This window comes from Convolutriloba macropyga, chromosome 2 (genome assembly GCF_964194025.1).
Source record: "Convolutriloba macropyga chromosome 2, txConMacr16.3, whole genome shotgun sequence".
Taxonomy (NCBI): Eukaryota; Metazoa; Xenacoelomorpha; order Acoela; family Convolutidae; genus Convolutriloba; species Convolutriloba macropyga.
Window position 1 is genome coordinate 63,643,838 of NC_134469.1, and position 20,899 is coordinate 63,664,736.

General features: G+C 33.0%; 1 protein-coding gene across 1 annotated transcript in view; it reads left to right on the forward strand.

The window, feature by feature from the left end:
- The first annotated feature begins 247 nt into the window (after positions 1-247).
- The window catches only part of LOC142334962 (uncharacterized), a 41,085-nt gene continuing 20,433 nt past the window's right edge, over positions 248-20,899 (forward strand). Inside the window, exons 1-2 of the mRNA XM_075383291.1 lie at positions 248-1,513; positions 17,906-18,273. Coding sequence (XP_075239406.1) covers positions 671-1,513; positions 17,906-18,273 — 1,211 coding nt within the window. The 5' untranslated portion in view covers positions 248-670. The remainder of the gene's footprint in view (positions 1,514-17,905; positions 18,274-20,899) is intronic.

The window sequence follows — 20,899 nt, forward strand, 5'->3', positions numbered from 1 at the left end:
TTCTCCATAAAACGATACAGGCTTTCCGGAAATTCAAATCAAATAACAGGGCAAAATACGGACGGCGCTCCAGTTATATTTATTATTAACAGCAAGCTTTCGAAGACTACTTTTTCAATTTTTCTACGGGAAATACATTAACGGACAAGAATAATCAGAATTTTAAAAAATCCCTTTTATGATATACCCCCCCCCCCCCAACGTTGGATCGTAACATTAACATTTGAGTGAGCTGTGAAACTGTCCGTATTGCCCATATTTTTGTTTACATAATTGGTACTATTCAGATTTGACTTGGCTTTTTTGAGCTTTAGCAATCAATCGAAAGTATGTTTGAGGAAGTGAAAAAAGCCATTCGAAATTCAAAAGCATGTTTAACGATATAATAAAAAGAATGTGACAAGTTCAGTTAGTAACACTGCATGTATGGCTTCATAGATGCATCAATTCATGTGTCAAATAAATTTTTTACATTCATTTTTAACGAACATTTATAACAACACGTTGAAGTCGGATTGAAAATTGTTTCTAATGCTTTGCTCAAAAACTTATTAAATTGGTTTGTATCTTTCTGTACGCTTCTAAACTATACCTGCAAAGTACAGTACAGAGTAGTATATTCGCTTTCGTTTGAACATTGATAGCTTTAGTTTTATGGTTTGTTAATGCGATGAGCCTTTTTGATCCGTCTGTTAGTGTCTTTGTGGGCGACGACAAATTCACAGGTAATGCCTATGTTGATCACACTTCAAACAAGCAATCAGGCTCTAAACCAGGTGTTTCCCATTATGAAGTACCAGTACATGTTGTGCTCCCATTCGAGATGTGTGACGCTCTACATCGTGGGAAAGACAGCAAGTTCCTAGAAAACCTTCAGCTGAGATTGGGTAACGATGTTTATACACTGCAGGGCAAGGATATTCTAGAAGCGAAAGAGGGCAAACAAAATGTGATCACATTGAAAGATTCCCAACATATTAACATGATTGACTCCTCTCGACCACCTGTTTATAGCGACCTGGAAGTTGACCTCTCCTATGTTGTAGAAGCTGTTTCTCAAACTATACCTCAAGGCGACATCAAAGTTCCTCTAATCATTCGAGTGCCGAGCGAGCGACCCTCGGACCTGAACAAAATATCTGTCATGTCCCCTCGTGACCTTACAAATGACGTAACTGTAAGAACTGAGATTGAAAGCATTAAACGATTTGACCCAGTGATGCCTCATTCACAGTACACACCACGTGACGGGGTAGACCAAACAATGCCCGAGTTGTTCACGGATCCGAAGGAAACTGTCCAGACAAGGGCTAAAGCCCTTTTGACACGAGGCGCAATTCCTGATGATATACGGGGTATTGACCATTACAGGCCACCTTTGGACTTAAAGAAGCCCCCCGCGAATTCAAGGCAACATTCCGCTATGAAGATGTCAGTACGTAGTTTTAACTCTAACCCTTCAGGTGTGTCACGCTACACGTCAGCAGCTGCTAACAAATACACCTCAAGAGGGGTAAGTTTGATATCAATATTTGATTTAAACTAAATAAAAATGCGAAAAACTTGATTTCATGTGCATTCAATAAAATGGGGGGGGGGGGGGGGGGATTGTGATACTTTGTTAAATTGCTGAATATGCATCAATAAATAGAAGAATTGACCAAAATAGGTAGTTGCTAACGCCGCTCAACGTCAGTCTAAGTGCTTTGAGTCAAGTGATTTAAAGATGGGATTACATATCTCCTTAATAGTTAAATGACTCAAGCTTAATTTTTGTCGTTTTGAAATAATTAGTTTAATTTCATAAAATTTTCAGAATAATGTTACGATGATATAATTGCGATGAAATTCGATTAAAATTTTTTCAATGATTTGATGATACCTTAAAAGATTATTTGGTGAAACTCGCCAAAGAATAGTTGCCTAAATTTTGCCATAGAATTGAGCTCTATCTGATATTAAATGCGTTGATTCAGAGTGCGTATGCTCAGCATAGTTACTTCTCATTATTATTGTTCCGACCCCACTTGTGGGGGAAGGAACTATATACTCAAATGGGGTTTTTTTTTTTTGTTCAGTGAATTTTGGCCGATCGATATATTCGTCGTAGAGAAATGTGAGTGGTATCATTAAAAAGCTGGTCCAGCGTAGAATTCAAAAGTAAAAAGATTTTTTTGAATTTCGTTTTTTTCGAGGAGTTATCGAGGATTGAAGTTTTGTGTGAACAATGGGATCTTTAGCATGATTGTTCACTTTTAGTACAATTTTCTTCAAACTAAGATCTTTTTTACGAAAACATTAATTCAAATTTCTATAAAAAGAATAAATTTTGAGTTCGTAAAAGTTGAATGCAAGGCGATAGAAAGACTAGTTCTGGTCTCATAGGGAAGTTCACTATCAAAAAAAAATCGAACTCTAATTGAGAGCCCTTTTTTTAATAAAACTTTTCTCTTTTTTGCTTTTTTAAGTCACCTAGAGACAAGTCACATTTTATATCGACGTTCTATTAATGACAAAACTCCTTTATAGTCGAATGAAGCGCAATGAACAAAAAACGTCGTTTTCAAGGAATTGCTCATGTTTTTTTTTGGCTTCGATTCTGAGTTTTCGTAATTTTGAATGAAATTTTGAATTTCTTTTTGAAGTTTTACTATTTTTTTTGGAGTCCTATGGTAGGGATTCATTGACTAACAGTGCAATATGTTCCATAATGAGCATTAAGTGAACATGTCTATTTCATTGAGGGGGCGGCTAATGGCTGTTAAGACTTAAAAAATAATTTTTCGAATTTTTTTTTGAATATTAAAGAATCATAATCTTATTATAGTGAATTGTAAGTCAGTCCAGGGGTGAGAGCACCCTCTTCATTCCTACTGCAACCAAAATTAAACTGGTTAGCGGTTTTATCTTCTATCTATTGGTTATATGACTTCAATGACAAAAAATTTCAATTTTTTAAAATTTTTTTTGGATTTTTACGTATTATTGGTTACTTTTGAAATCTTATCACATTATCCAAATATTGACAGTTCCCATTAGCTTAAAAACGATCTTCTGTGGATGACCAATAAAATTTTTAAACAAAAATTTATGGTTTAAATGGCTTCGACACGTTCTTCTTGCACTTTTCTACTGATTTTTTGGTTTTCTCCTGTTTTTTTTTGTTGTTTTAATAGTCATTATACTTACTGTGATCTCATAATGAATACCTATGCATGACAAACAAAAATGTACTGCCACCGGGGCATCTTTGAGCGTTTTTATTGACTTCCGTTGAAAGCTATTGAATTTAATGTCTGTTAAAATAAAAATCACTTTTCGAAAATTTTATTTGAACAATAACAATTCCTAAATTTTTCTTGAACTGTTAGTGAGTTTCAGTATTGACTGGACCCACTTGCTTTTTACTGCGACTAAAAATATTCTGTTTAGCTGTTTTATCTTCTAGCTATTGGTTATATGACTTCAATGACAAAGATTTCAATTTTTTTAAATTTTTTTTTTGGATTTTTTGAATTATTGGTCACTTTTGAACTCTTTATCACATTATCCAAAGATTATTGTAATCCAATTGGCTTAGAGAGGACGTTCAGTGGATCACAGAGAAAGTTTTCAGAGAATAGCTAATGGTTTAATTGTCTTCGACACTTTCTTCTCGCATTTTTCTACTGAATTTTAGTTTTTGCTGTTTTTGTTATTGTTTTCTGTCATAAGACTTATTGTGATGTCTTTTTAACTATCTATGCATGACAGACATCATTTTCCTCCCTATGGGTTATATCTGAGCATCGTCATTGAGCTCCGATGAAAGATTGAGTTTACTGGCTGTTAAGGGTTTAAAAATAATTTTTCGAAACTTTTTTGAAATTCAACCATTCCTAATTTTTTTTCGTGAATACTCTTGGTCATTGTTGGTTCTAACAGAATCCATTTCCGTTCTACTATAGCCAAAATTAATCTGGTTAGCGGTTTTATCTTCTACCTATTAGTTTTAAAACATCAATGCCACGAGAATTCATATTTTTTTTGGGTACTTTATTTTGTTTTTCGATCCTTTTGAAATCTTATCACATCATCTTACTGCTGAGAGTCCCTATTGGTTTAGGGAAGAAGTTCAACGGATCATAAATAAAGTTTTCAGGGAAGAGCTTATGATTTGAGTTGCTTCGACATTTTCTTCAGGCACTTTTCTACTGAATTTGTGGTTTTTGCCTCTCTCTGTTGTTGTTTTCATAGTCATTAACTTGTTGTAAGGTCTTATTGATGAAAAACGATTGGCAAAAAAACTTATTGTCCCCTCGAGGCATCATTTATTGTATATACTGGCTTCCGTTGAAGGCTAATGAATTTAATGGCGTTGATAATACGTGTTTTCCCGCAATTTTCGTGCGTCTAATGTATTTGTTTATATTTGTTGATTTTTTGAAATTATATTGATAAAAAAGGTTTTCCCATTGCTCCTGAAAAATTAATTTAAAATTGAAGAGTGTTTAGTGAAAAGTTCATTTTTTTAATGCCTTCGACCCTTTTGTCGCTCAATTTTTTTTCCTGAATTCGCTGTTTTTGTTCTTTAGGTAGCCGTAAATTGCTCACAGATCTCATAGGCTTGTAATTGAGGACTGAATGAATGATGTTGCTCGAAACATTCAGTATATAGCGAATAGGTTCATTTCGTCAAATTTAACTTCTATTCATCAATCAGATGTCCCATCGAATTTCGTGTATTTCAAGAAATAACATATATATTGATATTATGTGCCACTGTTGTTTCGTTTTTCTGAACGTTTATTGAATGGCCATTTTTTGCGTTTCTTTTTCTCTTCCTTCAGAACAATCGCGTAATAACAGATCCCAATGGTTTTTAAATGTGGCCCAAGTAAACTTATTTAATCTTTCAGTATAAATCCTTCAACTGAAATAGCAGAAATAACAACTGAATTAAAAATACATATTCAGATGATAGGTATTGATTTTAATGGTAGCAAAGGTTTGTGTTTTCGCAAATCGTTTGTAATTTTTTGAGTTTCTCTTTAGTTTGTTTCTATGGCATAGTCTGACCACAGACGGGTGCTTTTGGTTTTGTAATGACTTTTTAGTAATTTATCAAGGATTTTTTTATTAAAAACCAATGTTTTTTAAGATTTTTGAATTTTCTTGGTGCAAAAAATGTTGATTAATTTTTAAGTTTCGCCTCACTGTTCGTTCTTTTTGTCGGCTTGTTACCTAGTCTCGTTAAGAAAACTTTTCATCTGCTGTATAGTTAGTAAAAGGTAAACTTGTGTAGTTAAGGTTTTATCTGACTGCATTTTGACGTTGTTACCAGGTGCTTTTAAATTTAGATATTCATTTTTTGCCGCCAAAATTTTGTTGGTGCTATTTTTTTTCTAGTCTCTTCAATGTCAGGTCACGTTGGTGCTGTAATGAAGCATGGCATTAGTAATTCAATTAGTAGATAGAATGTGTAACGATTGTTTTAAACTCAAACATCTATTTTTGTTATCTCTTGATTTGGTTGACCTTTTAGTCAAAAATGTAGATGAGCTCGGGTCGGAACATCATGTGCGAACGCACATTAACGAGCCGCCTTGTTATTTCTATAGTTGAAAACACGGAAAATTAAGCGCAAAGGAGGTCAAATAAAATGAGCATTTTAGTCACATACTGATCAGCAATTCTTCCTGCTGTCTTATTCGCTCTCGATCATAAACACTTTTGATGATAAAATGTTGATTCAAAGTGATTCTGCCGCATTACATTCATACAATTGTCCACGTAAAATTTGTATGTTTTGATGTCCGGATATAAATTACAACACTGCAATTGATAAATATATTATGAACACAAAAAGTCGACATTTCTGAAATGCTGAGGTGAATCTCAAAGCAATCGGAAAAGTTGATGAAAAATATATTTGAAACAGGTGCTCTATGGTCAAACAAATTAGTATCATCAGTGGTTCAGTAGTCTTCTCAAAGTCACAGGGAAATTCATTGCAAAGATACCACAATACTGGGAATTTTATCTTTCTTTCTGTTTTTGTTTTTCCACTATTTATATCGTGGTTGCTATGTACCCCAGACCTCTCACTGACCATTACAACTATTATCAGAATAAGAAGGTAGGTGGTTGACATGAGATCTCACTAATTTAATCTCACTGATTTAAAACTACATAAAACAAAAACATTTCAATCACTGTGTCAGACAGAAATCTGTTACCATCATACTAATTTTTTAAACGTTTTGTGGAACTGATTTATACTTTTGCAAATGCAACTGTTTTCTAAATTTGAAACTATATTCCTAGTCTTTTCTAGGGAGGTCTAATTTTTCGTTTAACCACAAAAAAATTTGAACTCTTGTTCAGGACTTTCAAGATATGTTTTGCGCTTTTTTGCCCATTTGTGTGACTAATTTTTCAGTCACACGTAAATTATCTCACTTTCAAAAATTATTTTCTAGATTTTCAAATTGTCTCTTCAGTATTTAGTTCCAGGAAAAAGTCAACTTAGTTTTTATCACTATAATTGAAGGTTAATTGAGAGCAGCTAATAAAAGCAGCAATAAAGTATAGCGATTCCCAATAAAAAAATATCAGTAATTAACAAAAAAAAACAAATGTCTGATGTTCGTTCTGTTTGTATTTTCATTTTGAGACTGCATATCTACAAAACTATGGCGCCTATTTTCTAGCAATCTACCAGCTATGTTTTTTTTGTGTTTTGCAACACAAAACAATACTTGAGCATTTTTACGTTTTCAAATTTTTCAAGCATATTAAACGGCTGCAATATAAATATATTTGATCACCAGATATGCTATAAAACGCACTGTTGAAAATGTTAATAAAAAACTCTATGTTTGCAAATTGTGTAATTTTTATTGATTCTCAACTCTATGTTTGCTAATCATTATTGTCAACAGAATAGTTAGTTTTCAATTCCAAAACGTATTCGTCTTTTAGGACTTCTAGATCTCAGCGCAAACAAAGTTTCTTGAGATAACTCTTTGCAAAAAACGCTGAAAAAAACGATGAAAAAATGCAGGAGACATTTTTTGACCCCAACAACAAATGCATCCGTTAAACTATCCGTCTAATTTCAACATTCAGTTATTTCTCATTGTTTGCTTTAGAGTTTGAACAAATAAAAACCAACTCATACTCAAATTAAAGTTTCGATAATAAAATTTTGTGTGTGTGTGTGGGTGGGTGTGTGTGTGTGTGTGTGTGTGTGTGTGTGTGTGTGTGAGAGTGTGTGTGTGTTGTGACTTTACGATCTTACAAGGACATTTTAAATGCACCCATTTTGTCTTGTTAATCATTGGTTTCACTTAACAAGTGAGATACAGAATTACTGTTTAATATCAAATGTGATATTTAGTTGACAGGCATTTTTTGCTGAGCAGCCCAAGAGAATTGCTATAGCTAAATATTTTTACTGAATTTTGGTCTATCAATCGTCTCATTGTAATTTGAGCTCGCAAATGAAATTAAGAAGCTCTTGTCAGAAATTGATGCTACTCATAACTTGCTTCTATATATTTTTTTTCTATTAAACTATAAATTTTTAGAAAACTATAAATTTTCAATAAATCAATTTTCCCCTGTTGACAACTTGGTTAGCTTAATATGGTGCTTCAGTTTATTTTAAATTTTTATTCGAGAAAAATTGTCAGGTTCATATTTATCATAATTCAGTTAACATAACCAAATCTAACAATTAATTTCAAAAGTTTACAAAAATTACGAAATATTGTCCCATATTCGTCATTTTATCTAAGCAAAAAAAGCTCAATTTCAGCAAAAGATCAGATCACATTAAAACCTAAAATTCCTGATGAAGTAATTGCGTTTCAAAATTCAGAATTAAAAGCGAAACTTCGACGATTCTTCTACGAAGACTCCTTTTGGTCCAAGCTAAGATATGAAAAACTGTTGTTTCCACTAGATAAGCCTAGAAATGTCTCCAATAGGAACGACATAAGTAATTGCGTTTCGAAATTCAGAATTAAAAGAGAAACTGCAACGATTCTTCTACGAAGACTCCTTTTGGTGCAAGCTAAGATATGAAAAACTGTTGTTTCCACTAGATAAGCCTAGAAATTTCTCCAATAGGAACGAAATAAGTAATTGCGTTTCGAAATTCAGAATTAAAAGAGAAACTGCAACGATTCTTCTACGAAGACTCCTTTTGGTGCAAGCTAAGATATGAAAAACTGTTGTTTCCACTAGATAAGCCTAGAAATGTCTCCAATAGGAACGAAATAAGTAATTGCGTTTCGAAATTCAGAATTAAAAGAGAAACTGCAAGGATTCTTCTACGAAGACTCCTTTTGGTGCAAGCTAAGATATGAAAAAACTGTTATTTCCACTACCTAACTGCTGTCTTGCAGAAAGGCCCCATTTATGTTTTTAAAAATTTATTTGAGTGATAAAACTAAAATAACAGTCTTGCTCACCTTATGACGTTAACAATCGCCCTGCACTCTGTCGAGTTCGAAGTGTGTTATAACGGTATAAATTATTCCGACAATTTAATGAAACAAAAAGGAACTTGATTTCTAAAGCGAAATCAAACAAGTAATTCAAATAAAGAGCATGAGTCAAAATCAATCGATATAGGAAACTGCCATGAGAAATAATGTTCATACAAAATGAAACTTACTGAATCGTGCCATTTTTTAATTGATTACTATGGGGACAGGAGGTGCGAACATTTGAGGTGAGAAAATTTAATAAGTAGCTTTAGGGATATTTATTTTTAGGGTTGTCTTCGCAGGTCGCCACTGACATGTCATGGATTGGGGCTTATCTAGTACAAGGCTACAAATATAGTAATCACTGAATAGCAGAGAGATATTAGTTCACAAAAAACAGCGCACGCGTCATATTTTAATATCAGCACAAATTTCAAGTAAATTTGACAGCTTGGGGGAAGTGAAATAACTGAGTTATCCGACCAAAAAGGATGAAAGAGTATAGGTTTTTGTTTTCCCGGTTGGGATGAATGATATTTAGAGTGAATTATGTTGCTTTTGTTGTTTTTCGAGCTGTAACTTGCTTTAATAACAGTTTTTTGTGCGTAGGGGATTAAGTTGGCGTGCGGTTGGTATGGTTGAGGTATAGCAGTGCTTATGTCGCTTTGCAGGGAACAATAGCGGTGCGTGCATTGTATGTTAATGTGCCTGATCCTTTTCTATCCATTTCAATAGAATGTCAAATGAGTATTGACAATGTTTTTTGTTCTTGTTGTTCCGTTGTTTCCTCTTTCACAGTTTTGGCGCAACACACCATGCCACTTTTGAAGATATGGTTGATTGTTTAAAAGACATATCGATATTGATGCAGGAATAAAAACTAAGTATGCGAGGGAACAAATGAGTGCATTTAAATTTCTTTCAACGACCATAATAGACTAAACATTCGCAAATTTAGTCACACATGTATAACTATGTATTTCAACGGTACTCCTAAAAATGTGCAAATTTCCGAAAAGAGAAACAGGAATTTAAACGAAGCATCGACAGAGCAAAGAAAATACAACTTTCTTATTATTCTGGAGCAAAAACGACAATTTTCGAAGAGTAATAAATCCAAATTTGATTCTTTATATCTCATAGCTTGACTCTATCACCTTTAATAATAGCAGAGCGAAGGTAGGGTAATATTAAACCAGCCGATACCAGACGCTTTCTTACCAGGTCTTGTAGGGTACTTGCAAAGAAATAGTTATCTTGCAACATCTTGTTAGACGATGACTATAGTGCAAGATTCATGCAAATTCGTTTCGGTCGGGCTCTACTCTCCCTGGTTGTTATAGACGCATTATTGTTCCGACCCCACTTGTGGGGGAAGGAACTATATACTCAAATGGGTTTTTTTTTTTTGTTCAGTGAATTTTGGCCGATCGATATATTCGTCGTAGAGAAATGTGAGTGGTATCATTAAAAAGCTGGTCCAGCGTAGAATTCAAAAGTAAAAAGATTTTTTTGAATTTCGTTTTTTTCGAGGAGTTATCGAGGATTGAAGTTTTGTGTGAACAATGGGATCTTTAGCATGATTGTTCACTTTTAGTACAATTTTCTTCAAACTAAGATCTTTTTTACGAAAACATTAATTCAAATTTCTATAAAAAGAATAAATTTTGAGTTCGTAAAAGTTGAATGCAAGGCGATAGAAAGACTAGTTCTGGTCTCATAGGGAAGTTCACTATCAAAAAAAAATCGAACTCTAATTGAGAGCCCTTTTTTTAATAAAACTTTTCTCTTTTTTGCTTTTTTAAGTCACCTAGAGACAAGTCACATTTTATATCGACGTTCTATTAATGACAAAACTCCTTTATAGTCGAATGAAGCGCAATGAACAAAAAACGTCGTTTTCAAGGAATTGCTCATGTTTTTTTTTGGCTTCGATTCTGAGTTTTCGTAATTTTGAATGAAATTTTGAATTTCTTTTTGAAGTTTTACTATTTTTTTTGGAGTCCTATGGTAGGGATTCATTGACTAACAGTGCAATATGTTCCATAATGAGCATTAAGTGAACATGTCTATTTCATTGAGGGGGCGGCTAATGGCTGTTAAGACTTAAAAAATAATTTTTCGAATTTTTTTTTGAATATTAAAGAATCATAATCTTATTATAGTGAATTGTAAGTCAGTCCAGGGGTGAGAGCACCCTCTTTCTTCCTACTGCAACCAAAATTAAACTGGTTAGCGGTTTTATCTTCTATCTATTGGTTATATGACTTCAATGACAAAAAATTTCAATTTTTTAAAATTTTTTTTGGATTTTTACGTATTATTGGTTACTTTTGAAATCTTATCACATTATCCAAATATTGACAGTTCCCATTAGCTTAAAAACGATCTTCTGTGGATGACCAATAAAAATTTTAAACAAAAATTTATGGTTTAAATGGCTTCGACACGTTCTTCTTGCACTTTTCTACTGATTTTTTGGTTTTCTCCTGTTTTTTTTTGTTGTTTTAATAGTCATTATAATTACTGTGATCTCATAATGAATACCTATGCATGACAAACATAAATGTACTGCCACCGGGGCATCTTTGAGCGTTTTTATTGACTTCCGTTGAAAGCTATTGAATTTAATGTCTGTTAAAATAAAAATCACTTTTCGAAAATTTTATTTGAACAATAACAATTCCTAAATTTTTCTTGAACTGTTAGTGAGTTTCAGTATTGACTGGACCCACTTGCTTTTTACTGCGACTAAAAATATTCTGTTTAGCTGTTTATCTTCTAGCTATTGGTTATATGACTTCAATGACAAAGATTTCAATTTTTTTAAATTTTTTTTTTGGATTTTTTGAATTATTGGTCACTTTTGAACTCTTTATCACATTATCCAAAGATTATTGTAATCCAATTGGCTTAGAGAGGACGTTCAGTGGATCACAGAGAAAGTTTTCAGAGAATAGCTAATGGTTTAATTGTCTTCGACACTTTCTTCTCGCATTTTTCTACTGAATTTTAGTTTTTGCTGTTTTTGTTATTGTTTTCTGTCATAAGACTTATTGTGATGTCTTTTTAACTATCTATGCATGACAGACATCATTTTCCTCCCTATGGGTTATATCTGAGCATCGTCATTGAGCTCCGATGAAAGATTGAGTTTACTGGCTGTTAAGGGTTTAAAAATAATTTTTCGAAACTTTTTTGAAATTCAACCATTCCTAATTTTTTTTCGTGAATACTCTTGGTCATTGTTGGTTCTAACAGAATCCATTTCCGTTCTACTATAGCCAAAATTAATCTGGTTAGCGGTTTTATCTTCTACCTATTAGTTTTAAAACATCAATGCCACGAGAATTCATATTTTTTTTGGGTACTTTATTTTGTTTTTCGATCCTTTTGAAATCTTATCACATCATCTTACTGCTGAGAGTCCCTATTGGTTTAGGGAAGAAGTTCAACGGATCATAAATAAAGTTTTCAGGGAAGAGCTTATGATTTGAGTTGCTTCGACATTTTCTTCAGGCACTTTTCTACTGAATTTGTGGTTTTTGCCTCTCTCTGTTGTTGTTTTCATAGTCATTAACTTGTTGTAAGGTCTTATTGATGAAATACGATTGGCAAAAAAACTTATTGTCCCCTCGAGGCATCATTTATTGTATATACTGGCTTCCGTTGAAGGCTAATGAATTTAATGGCGTTGATAATACGTGTTTTCCCGCAATTTTCGTGCGTCTAATGTATTTGTTTATATTTGTTGATTTTTTGAAATTATATTGATAAAAAAGGTTTTCCCATTGCTCCTGAAAAATTAATTTAAAATTGAAGAGTGTTTAGTGAAAAGTTCATTTTTTTAATGCCTTCGACCCTTTTGTCGCTCAATTTTTTTTCCTGAATTCGCTGTTTTTGTTCTTTAGGTAGCCGTAAATTGCTCACAGATCTCATAGGCTTGTAATTGAGGACTGAATGAATGATGTTGCTCGAAACATTCAGTATATAGCGAATAGGTTCCTTTCGTCAAATTTAACTTCTATTCATCAATCAGATGTCCCATCGAATTTCGTGTATTTCAAGAAATAACATATATATTGATATTATGTGCCACTGTTGTTTCGTTTTTCTGAACGTTTATTGAATGGCCATTTTTTGCGTTTCTTTTTCTCTTCCTTCAGAACAATCGCGTAATAACAGATCCCAATGGTTTTTAAATGTGGCCCAAGTAAACTTATTTAATCTTTCAGTATAAATCCTTCAACTGAAATAGCAGAAATAACAACTGAATTAAAAATACATATTCAGATGATAGGTATTGATTTTAATGGTAGCAAAGGTTTGTGTTTTCGCAAATCGTTTGTAATTTTTTGAGTTTCTCTTTAGTTTGTTTCTATGGCATAGTCTGACCACAGACGGGTGCTTTTGGTTTTGTAATGACTTTTTAGTAATTTATCAAGGATTTTTTTATTAAAAACCAATGTTTTTTAAGATTTTTGAATTTTCTTGGTGCAAAAAATGTTGATTAATTTTTAAGTTTCGCCTCACTGTTCGTTCTTTTTGTCGGCTTGTTACCTAGTCTCGTTAAGAAAACTTTTCATCTGCTGTATAGTTAGTAAAAGGTAAACTTGTGTAGTTAAGGTTTTATCTGACTGCATTTTGACGTTGTTACCAGGTGCTTTTAAATTTAGATATTCATTTTTTGCCGCCAAAATTTTGTTGGTGCTATTTTTTTTCTAGTCTCTTCAATGTCAGGTCACGTTGGTGCTGTAATGAAGCATGGCATTAGTAATTCAATTAGTAGATAGAATGTGTAACGATTGTTTTAAACTCAAACATCTATTTTTGTTATCTCTTGATTTGGTTGACATTTTAGTCAAAAATGTAGATGAGCTCGGGTCGGAACATCATGTGCGAAAGCACATTAACGAGCCGCCTTGTCTTTTATTTTGAGCACAAATATCCCGATATAGTTGCGTATTTTGAGATATTTTGAAAAAAGAATGATATTGATATCTGGGGTAACTATAACTATCTGTGACGTCACCCAAACTGGAGTGGCAGAGTTTGGAGCGGATGGTAATGAAGATGTTAATTTGGGAAAGATCACATAATCTGCACTCTCTTCGAATATAGATGGGCATTGATTGATGAGGTAGATAATTGGGATAAAGCCGTCACATTTGCTCACTGCCAGGAATCAATAATGAGAATTTAATTTCCCCCTTCGTACTCCTAACTATGAGGCATATTAATCTACTATCCGCATCCCCCTACCAACATTCCTAACTTCCTATACCTACCTGAACGCCTACGCATACAACCTGTTCGCAGCAACCTTGTCTTTTGAGGCATTCATGATTAAATTTTTTTTTCTGCCTCATAAGTTTCAGAGGTCGAGCGAATAGCTGACAGAATGAGACACGGATTAATTAGACAAACCTTCATCATCCGTAGCTCAATTTAATCAAAATAACATTAATTAGTTATTTCTATGTAAGAGTTTAATGGTTAAGAGCATCAAAACTCTGGAGGCAAAAGAAGTGTTCGATTTTTTTCAAGCCGATTTTTTTCTTTAAAAAGTTTCCGATTTCATTAATGATAAACACAGTCAACGAAAAGATTAAGAAAAATCAGGCTGGGTTGCATCATTAATGTGGCGGTAGAAAATGCTACGCGCCTACGATCTATCAGAACTAAAACATAAATTTGGCCGTTTCAGAAGCGATAGTTAATTAAACTAGGAATTATAACAGCGTTTTCTTGCAAGGGAGTTACTTGAACTATCGAAGCGCTAAAAATAGCATCCCAGATATATAATATTATCTCTGATAGTCTCCTCTTTTAACCATTCGCTCAAATTTGCTCGAGGGTACTTTTTAAGACCGTTCATGAATCTGAGCACATAAACTGAAGATGCAAACAATACCTTTTTTTGTGCACATTTTCCTGATTAACACGGGGCGTGGCTCTCTGTAAATGTTACAAAACATCGCACGTACATTTTGGCCAATAGCTACAATTCTATCAGCAAAGATATTACTTACATATTTAACGGTGTATGGCCCTATCTTATCGGTTACAAACATTTTTAGACACTGCACAAGATATTGTATCGAGTTGTATCGATTGAACCCAGAACAAGTAGACGGGAAATAATCTCAATTTTTCTCGCAAAATTCACTTCAATAGCTTTGCTGGTGACGTTCTAACAAAGGGACATTTGTACCGAAAAAGGAATCTGTTTGACAGGGAAACAAGCACATAAGTAAGCAGTGTAGAACTATGCGGCCAGTTAACTTAAAATCAATATCGACTTAATTTAGTTTGCAAATATTTTTGTAATTGATCATGCCTCTCTGGCTATGGCTCAGCGACACGTGAGACTTGATTTGAACTCATAACCATATGAGACCAGACTATATCCAGATTTTGTTTCCTTTCGTCTTAATGCAGTTTTGGGCACAGTTTTTTGAAAGTGTATCATTGAGCTATTATTCAGTACGAAAATAAAATGACCTCTCAATTCTGATTGCCCGGCCAGAACACTTTTGTATTTTTGTACTTCCATTTTCACTAGCTCTAGTTCTGTAAAATTTTGTTGCAATTAAGTTTGTTGATTCTGTACGAGAAAAAATCCTAAATGTTCAAAGAGCAAAAAAACAATCTCAACAACAAGCAGAACTGTCACCAACAGAAACAGAACAGATCAATCAGAAAAACTACAATCCATCATAAAGCACAACGCATTCCTTTATATTGTTTTGAATTCACTGAAAAAAAACGAAAAAATAAACATAATTATTAATGAGATTAAGTGATAAGTCAGCAATAAGTGCGGCAATTACTAGAAAAATCCAAAAATTTACCCCAGTTTTTTGGGAAACAAACAGCGTATAAGTCTGAAAAAACAAAAACTATGAGTTGAAACGATTGATTCGGTTACTATACGCATCTTTGGCAGCGATTGAGAGCTTTCATTAATGATAAAAAGAAATACCACAGCAAATGAAGTTTAATATATTCAATTGACTAAAAAGTTTTTATAACGTTTCTTAAAACAAATTGTATCAGTCATTATAAGCATTACTTTTGAACTGAAACAAATAAAAGCATCTAAACAATAAATAATAAAATAGCGACAAACAAAATTACTAAATAAGACCCATCCCAAAAGATACAACCTCATAGACCCGTTGCAAATGACACTACATAAGACAAAAAATAAATAATCGCAAATCTCAAAAACTCCTTTAAAAATTTACGAAGTAGTATATATATATATATATATATATATATATATATATATATATACCTCCTTAGCAATCACTAAAACCAATTAATAATGATAATAGGTGATAAGACAATAGAAACAATAATAAAATAGACAAATTGAATTGCTCACAATAACTTTTTAGCACATATAGCGTGGAAGCTTTAAAAAATGTTGGCTAGTCCGTGATGATGTGAATCAATTGCCAATAAGTGGAATCAGATCACATATGTATCACATTAAGTGCACTAATGAGAGAAACCTTGAAAACAGAACACAAAAAGCCGCAATCGAAAACAAATTGGCTTTCAAAAACCAAAAATTATTCGAATACCAATTTCTCACTCCACCTTAAACATACTTTGAATTTAATCTCGCTTCAGACCTACTAGCCTTTTTGTTTATTTACAACTCAGCATTCTTGAAACCACTACGCCATTTTGAATTCTCGCTGACGCGAGAAAACCGAAAATTTTAATCACAGATCTTAAAAAAAACATCAGAGAATGTGGAACTCCAGAAAATACCCAATAACTCGTAAAGCATCTGATAGTAGTCTCCTTCAAAAATGGACTCCGGAAAAAATTGCAGGGAAAAACTCTGCGGTGAAACTTTTTGTCACTCAACAAACAACTACCAATCAATAGCAAAACCAACAAAAATATTTCTTATAGAGAAAATCGAAGAAAAGGAAAAGTAATGAAGGACAACAGCAAAAAACAAATTTTAAATGAACTCATTTATATAATCTATAAAAAATGATCCACAAAAACCAAAAATGCTTTATTCTATCCGTTATTTTAAGTATAAAAGTTATCACTCAGAACTTTATTGACTCAGAACCTAGAAAAAAACATTGAAAAACAAAGAAACAAAAGTACAAAAACATCCTAACAAAATTTTTCAACAATTATTTCAGTGAAAAGTGTATTACCTTTGAAGAAAACTTTTAGGAGAAAGAGCAAATGAATGTCTCTAGGCGAACAATTGAGCAAGAGAAATTAAAGCGAGACGCGTAAAACACGAACAAAACTTAAAAACAGACGAAAATTGGCCAAGACTTGCATAAAATTACTCAAAACTCACTCTTAACATTATTAATATCAAGAGGCAAGCAAGAACTAAATGAGCTGAATTGAACCACGGAACTCCCTAAAGTGCTAAAAAATGAAAAAGATTACAAAACAATTTTAAAAAAGCGTCGAACAAAGCAAAGAAGTAAAATCAGCTAAGAAAAATTTAATCTAAAATTTATTTCTTGTTTCATATTGTCAAAAAAAATTTCATGCGGATTATTACTAATTTGGGTTAACTATAAAAAATTCAATAAATGAAAAAAATGTTATTTAATAAAAGAACTGTTTGAAATTGCCGCACGTGATCAAAAAGATCGCCCGCTTGCCTAAAACTTTTTCACTCCTACTCTTCTCTCTCTCTCTCTCTCTCTTTCTCTCTCTCTCTCTCTCTCTCTCTCTCTCATTTTTTTCTCTCTTTGTGTCGCCTCTCTCTCTCTCAAAAACGCTGACGTGAACATTTTTTGGCGTTTAGTTGGCGTATATTTATTGCTCAAACTTAATGATTATTTACTTGAGATCAATTTTAGAGAACTTATTTTTTGGGAGCATTGATATAGTTACTTTCAAAACATCTGATCGTTTTATCAATCGACGCTTAGCATTGCATGGACTAAGATAATTGACCATATGGTCTTTTTTCATTGCAGTCCAATTGATAAGTGGCAAACTGTTACACACTGAGTTTCATGTAGGCGAGATGTTAGCTGTTTTAAACATTGTTGAAGAAATTATCTAGTAGCCATTTTGATATTTTACTGATTTCAAGCCTATTTTATTAAATCTAATAATAGCCTTGCTCTGAGGGGTCTCGGATACGACCAATTATTTAAAAAATACCAATTAAAAAATTTAGGGCCAAGAAACTTAAAAACTTGTCTTTAATTCTTTTAGGCACAAACCACAATTCTCTTGTCATCTGGTAACTGAGCGCAAAAGTGTCAGCTTAGAAAAGAGTGTTAAGGAGTGTGGATATTGAAATATTGTCGAGAAAAACAGTGACAAACTCTATTAAATTTACTCTTGAAAATGGAATTTTAACACGTAATATAAGATGTTCATTTTCCCCACAAGTTCAATGCTACTTCTGGTTTCAGTACGGTGCAAGTACAAGCTCAGTTTTGAACTCTGGCAGAGCAAGGACAAGGCGTACGTACTACTCAGAGCCCTTATACAACTCCAATGCATACAGACAAGACAGGGCTAGCCGTTATACCAGCGAGCCCGTCAATATATCCCACATAGACGAAGGAGATGAGCCAGACCAGGCCAGATATCTCGGGAGACCCAACTACAGACCACCCCAACACAGGAGGGTGGACAAAGCAAAGACTATCACTTTCTTCAGAAATGGTGATGCCCAGTTTCCAGGGTACACGACCAGTGTGTCCACAAGGGAGTTCAGATCATGGGAGACACTTCTCGTGTTCCTAAGTGACAAAATTAGTTTGCCATACGGTGTCAGGCTAGTTCGCAATTTATCACATGGACAATTAAATTTTTATCCTGTAAGATCTGCAATGATGCTTACTAAGAATTTATTCAGTAAGATGTGATAAGAAAAAATTGAGCGTTTAAGATCTGACACAAGATTCTCTAGCAGTCTACTTGCAAGGCAGGGGTACAATTTGCCAGAAAACAGTGTTCAGTTTGTCTGATTTTGTGCGACGAAATTTCTCGAATCTCTTGGATAAAAAATAATTGAAAAAAGATGATTAGCAGTTGCTCAAAGTTGGTTAACGGTCAAAGATAATGAACTTCCGAAAAATTTAGTCTGCAACACAGATTCTAACAAAAATTAGTGAATCAAATTTAAACTAGACAACGAGGCTTGTAGTTTGCGCATAATGTTCCGATTCTGTCATCCACATTTTTGACAAAATTGTCTACCAATGGAGGAAGGGATAGAGAATTTTCACGAATTCAGAAGTTTCAACAGTAACTGCTGTTTGCAAAAAAAAAGTTTAATAAGGAAAGCACTAAATGTTTAATAATGCTGCATTAGATGGCCGATGGGACCTGTCATTAAAAACAACAAGGAAACATAAACAACAAAATAAAATGACAAGAACAAACAGTAATTGTGACCAAAACTCAATGTCGATTTCTATTTAAATCTTAGTACCAAAAGAAAAAGAGCAGCAGATAAATCCTAAACTCAAACAAATAACTATTACGTCTTTAGGAAAGATATGTAATCTCTCCTAAAGAGGACTATGTAACAATAATACTATTATTTTCTATGAGTACAATAAAGTTCAGAGCCATTAAAACAAAAATGTTTCAACTGAAACCACAAATTAGTTCAATTAGAGCCCCAATTTAAGCCATTGAGAACTAGCATGATCGAAAATATGTCATACGACTACGGAGAAAACACCAAAAACAGGCCAAATAATGATTCAGTTTTGTGGAAAAACAGCGTTGAATCCGTTAAAACTATAATTAATTCGATGAATATATATATATATATATATATATATATATATATATATATATATGTGTGTGTGTGTGTGCGTGTTTGTGTGTAAGTGTGTTAGTACCATTGGTGTCCTCCTTATCAAAAACCAATGAAATCTGTCCTTTACGATATTATGTGACAAGACGTCAATCAGTCAATCAAGTACCGTAAAATAAAGCAAATAGCCAGAAATCCCATCGTTTTGAAAACATCGAGGTAACAGAGCCGGAAGAAAACACAAACTCAAATATATAACCATTGTACAGATAAAAATTAACTCAACAGAAACGGGATACCATTTTCTTGACAGTGATTAAGTTGCAAAATGATTAAGATGCAGATAAGCTTAAAACAAGAACAAAGTTGAAAAAATCCTTGATCATTTTGATGACACTTTTTTTAAATTCATTGATAAATGTTTTACCTAAAAATTGTCAACAAAGATTAATATGTAAGTCACTAGTAAGCCAGTTCATTCTGTCGTTAATGACACTAAAAAGTCCAAAAACTACAAAATTAGTAAAAAAAAGACATGCGGAATTTCAAGTTTAAAAATTAATTTTACACAAAAACAGTGTTAAAGCCTTAAAGTCTATGAGCCATTCAATGAAACAATTATTAAAGTTCTTTAAATCTCGTTTGAACAAAAATGGACCTCCTCCAGAGGAACTAAGCGAGAAAGACAAAAAAGACTACAAAAACAGACCAATATCAAAAACTCACGAAAATTGTTTTTAAGAAAACACATGGTCTACAAGCCATAAAACCAACAGTTGAAAATTAAAGAGGTCTTGATGTCGGTTTCACGAGAAGTTGCATCAAACTTAGTATTATTCAGACTAAGTCACAAGTTGAAAAAACGAAGAACGAAAAATGCCATGTTCAAAAATTCAGTTTAGATTCTGGAAACAATAATTAAAATCATTCGTTATCAACTGAAGTCAGAAAATGTGTTCACAAAAACGAGTCATTATCCAGGATATGACACACGCCTCCGAAAAGATCAATAACACAGCTTAAAAATCAAAATAAAAATGACGTCAAAATGAATAATTATTTAAAAATCAGAAAATGTTTATCAAAACTCATAGTATCAAAATCGTGAAACAACTATTTATATCACCAAAAATCGTTTAAATTTTAAAACAATCATTAAACTACAAAATTGACCGCTATGACGATTAAACTTTTTTAAAAAAAATGGTAAAAAGGCCACATTTTGTGCAGACGCTTAACTACAAATAGACTACAAATTTTTCTTAAAAGAAAAGCATTCATGTCTACCTATACCGTTTATGGAAACCAGGTGAATTGTTGATTGATGAGACTAAATAAGGAGATTGCAAAATGAACATCAAGTTAAACATATGGCTTCAATTAATCTGTACGATCATAAGCTTCTTTCTCCACACATGTAATAAATATTTACTTGTCATTAATTGAGTCTTGTTTTGAGATATTTTTTTGGATTTAAAAAAATGTTGCATAATAATCGATTTAAATTAGCAAGAGAACAGCAAAATTTGAATTTCAGAAGAATCTCATATAAGTTAAAAGTAAGATTAGCCTTGTTTTGAGTTAATTCAAGATTGCTTAAAAGTTTTTTTGTAGGTCTGAGTTTCTAACAAAT